Below are 7,943 nucleotides of genomic sequence, written 5' to 3'. Positions count from 1 at the left end.
TAAAATTGTTAACAGTGAGAAGGAATATTGGGTTAGTTTTAGTTGTACAGCATAGTGATTTGATATTTATGCATGTTAGGAGATGGTTGGTCACCACAATAAGTCTAGTTACCATCTGTCACCATTCAACATTGGTACAATACTATTGACTATATTCCCTACGCTGTACATTACATCTCTGTGTCTTATTTATTTTATAACTGGAAGATTGAACCTCTTAATCCCTCCATCTGTTTCGTCCATCCCCCTCAACTCCCTTCCCTTCCAGCAGCCACTGGTTTGTTTTTATGAGTTTGTTTCCATTTTGTTTTGTTTGTTTGTCTTGTTTTTTATCCTCCACATATATTTGATTTATTTCACTTAGAATGATACCCTGTAGGTCCACCCATGTTGTTGCAAATGACAAGTTTTGATTTTTTTTATGGCTGAGTAATACTCTGGTGTGTGTGTGTGTGTGTGTGTGTGTGTGTGTGTGTGTGACATTTTCTTTATTCATCTATCGATGGACACTTAGGTTGCTTTCATATCTTGGTTCTTATAAATGATCTTGTGCCTTTTTGTGTTAGTGTTTTTATTTTCTTTGGATAAATATGTAGAAGTGTTCAGTATTCTTGTGGTTGTGTTTTTAATTTTTTGAGGAGACTCCATACTGTTTTCCATTGTGGCCGCACCGATTTCCATTCCCATCAACAGTGCACAAGTGTTCCCTTTTCTCCACATCCTTGCCAATGCTCATTTATTGTCTTTCTGACATTAGCCATTCTGACAGGTGTGAACTGATATCTCATTGTGGTTTTGATTTGCATTTCCCTGATTGTTGGTGATGTTAAACATCTTTTCATGTCATGTCATGGCCTGTTGGCTATCTGTAGGTCTTCGTTGGAAAAATGTCTATCTAGGTCCTTTGCCCATTTTTTCTGATCCTGATTTTCAGCAGTGCATGGATTGGCCAAGTAAGACTGCCATTTATCTGCAGACTGTTAGCATAGTGGCTGAGCTTTGCCATCTGCTTAGCTGAGGAAGGTTTTTGCCTCGACTTAGCTGAGGAAGGGCACTTCTCGCTTTGATGATGGCAGCTACTGGTTCATAAGAAAGGAGAACCCTATACACCTGTCTGATTTCCGCATCCCTAATAGGGTGGAACCAAACCTAGGACTTCCATGCAAACCTGTAACATGAGAAGATGTAGCAACTAAAAACTCATTCCCTTACTGAAACACATTGTGCAGAATTCTAAAGGGAGGAAAAACTTTAGATTTAAAATGATTTCTTCATGTTTTTCATTTACATAGATAAAATCTTAGCAATAAAAATTAAAAGATCAGGCAGAAAATGCCTCTTCACCCCTTCACTTCACTTCTCTAAACCCAACCTGACTTCCTTTATTCTACCTATAACTTTGTAATTTGCTACATGATTTTTAGGCAACTGCCTTTTCACCCTTCCGTGCTGAGCCATCCATCTCCCCCACCGCCCCAACCTCTAACGGAATGTTTTACACATTAATTAGTAGGTCATTGACAAACACAAATATCTGATGAATAGATGCAAAATGGTACAAGTGGTTGGCCATGTTAACAGAACAGAAAAAGGGGAATTCATGGTGTGCACGCATTCAGATAAGAGGAAAGATGGCTTGAAGAAGCAAATATGTTGTGCAGGGGAGGGCACTGTTCCCTCTGTGAAGATAAATTTGTATAGAGAAAATTTGCTTTCAGGATGACTTGAATTACTTTCATACATACATATAAAATACATTTGCATACTCACATGCATAAACTATAAAAGCTTATGTCTCAAAAAGATGTTTCGATTACTTATCAAGGGCTGAAACTTCACAAATGGGTAATAATGTCACATTAGTTGTAAAAGGAGTTAATATAGATTTATAATTGTTTTCTTACATCATGTTGGGGAAATAAAAACAAAGACAGTATTTTATCAACTCTTACTCAGCCTAAGTTCCAATTACCCTGGATGAGAGGCTCGAAGAGAAAGATATCTGTTTTCAGATTGCCTTCTTATTTTTAGATTGTTTTTAATATTGTCATTTAAATTTCTTTGCTATAACATCTGGTTGAAAGGCCTCCCATCCTACTGGTGCTGGTATATAACTGCGCTGGGATGTTTCTACTTCTTGTCCGATTGACAATATGTGGTCCTTAGGCATCAACTACTATACGGGGTCCTCCACCCAAACTATACCTATAGGACTATGTGCCTCTTCCTTTCTCTGGGCCCTCATGATACACTGTCCAGACTTTTAAGATGTTATTCATAAATGCACTGTTTTCTTTTCCCTTTCTTTCCCCAAAGACTGAGATACACCTAAAGGCAAGAGTTTAGTGGTTTTCATGCCTGTGTCCCCATTACCTAGCAGAGTGCCTGACATGTAATGAACGTAGGCATTTGGAAGCTGAATGAAATCATAAAATCAGTCATTATCCTATAACTCCTGAACAGACTATTTTGGTTTATCACTTAAACATAAAATTTCAATATGCTAAATCAGCATAAAGTGCATTTAATTTAGAAGGATGTAATTTGCAGAATATAAAGTTTGAAATACCACCATGTTAAAGACCTCTAGAAATCAAATCGACATGTTGATGAATTAGATTTCATCATAGATATTGGATAAAATAAGAGAAAAAATTATATGGTATATAATATTTGGCGTGCTAAAGCATAGAGGTGTAAACTAATATATTTATTCTCAAAAGATGATGCTAACACTATCAATAGTTCCCAATTGTTAAATGTCTCTTAAACACACACACACTCTGCCAGGTGTTTTTATACCTTATCTTTGGTCTCACAAGCATGCCAGCTGGTTTTACTTACATTTTCTAGATGAAGAGATGGAGATTCAGATGGTTTATTAAACTTAAGTAGTAGCATTAGAATTTGAAACTATCACTCATTTTCTCTGATCCTGAGAATGTCTCCCTAAACCTCTCAGCCATAACTAAATCATGCGGGGATAAAGTGATTTGTAAGAAGACACTAGATATTATAAGCATTTTGAGTCTCCTTTTAGTTACAGAACATTGTCCCTAACTTACATAGTAGTAGTAATGTCATCATTGTATCCAACTTAAACCTCAGGCAAAAGATAAGAAAATAATAATCACCAACATTTTATAGTGCTTTACAGTGGAAAATGGCATTACATGCTTTATTCTAGTTAAGTTTATTTGGGTTTTTGTTTTGTTTTACGATATCTCAAGGAGTAATGCTGTTTAAATTAACATTCAGAAAAGAATGAAACATTTTATTGCAGGTCTGAAATCTCACTAAGTTAGTTTGTTTTCTCATCCAAGTCCATTTCCCACCTAAAATGTATATTTATATGCATACACTATCTCTGTCTCTCCCTATACATAGGGGTCTGTAAATACAGACACATATGTATTATACATAGATGTATAAGTCTATATATCTATAGATACAGATATTTTTGTATTCTATATATGTTAGTAATGTGTTATGTCTCAGTGTATCAGATAATCATTTTATAGAATAATCATCACTTTCCAAAATTGGTTATGGAGAATAAGGTCAAGTTTCCGTGAACAGTTCTCTGGGATAACACATGGGTGCCCAGTTTTTGAAAGGCCATCCCAAGAACCTTGCATTTGCAGGTAACATGGCAAAGGTAAATCCCTCTCTCCATATGTAATGACTCTGACATCTAGGTAGGGGAATATCCGCTGAAGCATAACTGGAACAATAAAACTATTCACTGAAATTTAGATCCAGCAATTAAGTAACAACACTTTACCACATAAGCCTATATCAAGAGTGGCCAATAGAAGACAGCAAGAGACATGGCTCCTCTGTTCTAGGACATACAGTCAGGTAAAGAGCATCTAGTTCCAACAATAACAGAGAAAAACAAATTCCCAAATGAGCAGTGGAGACAAAAAGAGCTGGATTCAATGAGGAGAGATTATTCAAGGGAAAATGGCATTGAAAATACTTTTTTCAAAGAGAAATGGCTTGAAATCGGTTGAAATGGATGCTGCACAATGTCTTGGGGGGAAGGGGGGGTGGAAAGAACTTTCCATGCCTGAAAGAAAACTGTAGATGGAAAAGCACAGAAATATAAAAATAGTGAATAGCCCGGTTGGGCGATGACTGGAAGTTGGGAAAGCTGAATAATAAAGAAACAGTGTAAGAGCCAGTTTTCAATCCATGAACCTATTTTAATTGACTGACTGCAGAGTAGTACTTTTGGTAATAGAGCAATGTTTGGTTTTAAGTATCCAGGCAGTGAAAGTAGAGGGAAGACTTAAAAAAAAAAGAGTGTTCTAGAAAAACAGAGTGAGCATTTTTCTTTGAATTCTGAAATTGTAGTATCTCCCCCATAAATTAAATATACGATTTTAGATAAAATAATATGGACAATACATCTATCCAAAGGGAGTTTCCTACTCAAGTCTCCATAATTGATTCATTTAAATTAAGCACTCCTAAAATCATGCAAATATAAAATTATAACTTTGTTTTTATAAAGTAAACATTTTTATGTGCTCATTAAAACATTTTCCATTTATTTTGTAAATGCTGTTCATGATCATTTTCTCTAGCATAAATGAATTATGCATGACTTTAGTGTATGAAAGTAGTTTTCTTCCCATGGTGTGAAGATATTAAGGATCCAGAGTTCTTTTAAAATATAATTTTGTGAGAAAATGAAAATGTTTTCAAATATTTAAGAGAATAAAACAAAGAAAATCATTCATTTTGCTATTAATAGTACATTTGTCTTCCATGGCCAAAGGTCATTTTAAAAAATTTTTTTTTTAACGTTTTATTTATTTTTGAGACAGAGAGAGACAGAGCATGAACGGGGGAGGGGCAGAGAGAGAGGGAGACACAGAATCGGAAACAGGCTCCAGGCTCTGAGCCGTCAGCCCAGAGCCCGACGCGGGGCTCGAACTCACGGACCACGAGATCGTGACCTGAGCTGAAGGCGGACGCTTAACCGACTGAGCCACCCAGGCGCCCCCAAAGGTCATTTTTAAAGAAACTTATAGAATCATAGCATCTGGGGCAGAAAATATTGATTTTTAAAAATTTTAAAAAGTGTGGCATAATATCTTACTGGAAAAAAAGGTAACTAAAAAGAAAAGACTAGGTAACAGAGGTGCATCTATCAAACAAAGACATCTCTTTTCATTCAAAATTCAGCCATACTTTCGAAGTACTGAGAAGAAAATAGGCATTAATACGATAGAAATTCTGAGATATGCATTCCATTAACATATATCTCCCTTATTATCATATAGGAGTTTTTGTTGTTGTTGTCAAATATTATATCTTTAAATTGTAATGGCTTTTGTTGGAATATGGAACCCCCCTTCTTTCCTTGCTTCACATATGTAGTCATACAGCTGACCTTGAACAACATTGGTTTGAACTGCCTGGGTCCAGGCATACATGGATTTTTGAAACAAACACCGCACAGTACTGTAAATGTATTTTCTCTTTATCATGATTTTTTTTAACATTTCCTTTGTAAGAATACAGTATATAATACACATAACATAAAAATATGTGTTAATTGATTGTTTATTATATTGGTAAGGCTTCTGGTCAACAGGCTATTAGTAGTTAAGTTTTGGGGGGGTCAAATTTATATATAGATTTCGATTGTGTAGGGGGTTGGCACCCTAACCTCCTAACCCTCAGAAAATCATTTTGCTTTATCAGGCAAAGAACATCCACACTAATTTACCTGGCAGAATAAAATATGTTAGGCAAAGTATATTTTATTAAAAGACTAATATTGAAAAAAAAGAAGTAATTTTAAGGGTAGGAGTTATGAAACATGTAAATTCAATAACATGGAGCTAAGGGGGGTGAAGATATTTAAAGCAATTTTTGGCAAGCATCTCAGTATTTAGCTCAACATTTTTATATGTAATTAAATTATGAGATAAAGCCAGCTGGCTTTGTAAAGTTTTAAATACTGTGTGAACACAAAGGCATATGGTCTCTTGCCTGTGTCAGCTGATTTCAGCCTAGGTAGTACACCTACATGTTCCCAATAGTTTCAAATTTTTGAAGCAATTTCCCACTGGGTGAAAATAATTATTAAAAAAAAATATTTATCTGACTCATGCCAAATCAGTCACATCTGTACATGTGTCAAATATGACAAAAATGCCCTGTAGTATACTGCTGTAATTCACCTAATAAGTGAGTAGATTGCATTTGGTTTAAGCTGTTTGAATGATTAAGACTAATTAAACATCAATCTGAAACTAGAACTTGCCAAGAAAGTATCTTTAATTTTGGAGCTATGTTAAAAAAAAAAAACATGATCTAGCTTCAGAGTTAATAAAAGTTGCTGCTGTTGGAACCTATCATTTTTTTATTGGTTTCCATTCTCAAACTGCACAAGTTACTAAATTTTCAGAAACATGCATATGCTAGTGTCGTTCAAAACTTCTCCCCTCAAAACTAATAAATAGGCAAATAAATTAGACAAAAATTGCAAAGAAAATATTTAGATTGCACATATTCTCTTGCATTGAAGAATCATATCTGTTTTGGTTAATTTAAACATACTTTTAGTCTTTGGATTACAGAGAACATTTCCAGTTTCTCAATGGCTTCATTGGAATAAGATGATTATAGCAAATATGAATCCATTCAGACTAGGCTGATTTCTTTTGCTTATTAGTTTTATATATGAAAAAAAGCACAGGTTTAAAGTTTTCTATTTGTAAATAAATGACATCAATTTTTATGACACTCTACATTCTAAGACTATGGCTGATACCATATTTCCTTTAACTTTTCTGTTCCCTGTATGTATGGGAAGTATGTATGAAGTATGTAGGGAAAGTATTTAGATACTAAAGAACAACTTATCTTTCAAACTCCTTCTTTTTTTTCCCCCAGTGAGGCATTTTGTTTGTACGAATGTATTATATCCCTAGAAAAAGAATCCCAGGATTTTCCCTCCTGTGTGTTTTCATCTTGCTTCTTCATGGTCCATGATGCCAGCTGAGGTTGTCAGTACAATGAAACCAAACTGGCAGGACGGGAGCAGATCATTCTGCCATTTTTCTAGATCTTTGAGTTGTACATCAAACCTGGGGCTGATCACTCCACACTTGTTTAACCTGCCTGTGAGGTTCACAACAATTTTCCGAGCTCTGTGATCATCGATGATTTCAACTTCACCAATGTAACCATGCTTAATCATCACAGTCAGAAATCTGATGATGACTTTGGAGCATGGCCTAATAAGAACCTGGCATTTGCCTCTCTTCTCAGCATTGTTAATGGTCTTGAGAGCATCTGTCAGGATATTCATACCCACCATTATGGTGGCACGGAAAGATGCCGGAAAGAGGACGGGAGGGCTGAAATCTCCTTCTAAGTTAACTTTTTCCTAACAGGCCTCTTGTATTCTGGTCTTTTCCCCCATGTCAATCCATTTAATACTCTACTACTCTCACTTGAAAATCTTTTCAAGTATCCTGAATCGTGTGTGTGTGTGTGTGTGTGTGTGTGTGTTTAACAAAGTACAAACTTTTAACCTGGTTGTTAGTTTAACCATTCCATGTTTTGTCCTGGGTGTTTGATTTCTTAATTTCAGATTTATACTCTATTATTCCTCTTTAAAGACTGTCCATTTTATCTCAACTGTACTGCTTCCTACAACACCCCCATATTCTTACTTTCCAGGGCTCATCTGGTGTGATTGCCTCAGGCTCTCTGATTTTTGCACACTTGATTGTTGCCTCATCCAGGGCCATTTGCACTCACCTTCCTCTGTTAACCCTTTCTGGTTTCTAGCTCATATCATGTCCCATTCCCTCCCATCATGACAATTCATAGCCATCACTTAACCTATTCATTTATAATTATATGTATCTAATCGTATCTGTAGATTTTTTTATTGGATTAGAAATTTCTTGAAA

General features: G+C 35.5%; 1 protein-coding gene across 1 annotated transcript; it reads right to left on the bottom strand.

Annotated features, from left to right (window-relative positions):
• Nucleotides 1-6,949: 6,949 nt before the first annotated feature.
• LOC102968187 (40S ribosomal protein S15a-like) lies at nucleotides 6,950-7,342 on the bottom strand. Its single transcript, XM_015538703.2, has one exon. The coding sequence runs from the start codon at nucleotides 7,340-7,342 to the stop codon at nucleotides 6,989-6,991; it is 354 nt and encodes a 117-aa protein (XP_015394189.1). The 3' UTR covers nucleotides 6,950-6,988.
• Nucleotides 7,343-7,943: the final 601 nt, after the last annotated feature.

Source organism: Panthera tigris, chromosome D3 (assembly GCF_018350195.1).
Source record: "Panthera tigris isolate Pti1 chromosome D3, P.tigris_Pti1_mat1.1, whole genome shotgun sequence".
Classification (NCBI taxonomy): domain Eukaryota; kingdom Metazoa; phylum Chordata; class Mammalia; order Carnivora; family Felidae; genus Panthera; species Panthera tigris.
Note: the sequence above shows the minus strand (reverse complement) of the source record. Positions and strands in the feature narration are given on the sequence as shown.

What these genes read in the sequence shown, in the direction of transcription:
- LOC102968187 (XM_015538703.2), bottom strand. Translation starts at nt 7,342, where the DNA reads ATGGTGGGTATGAATATCCTGACAGATGCTCTCAAGACCATTAACAAT.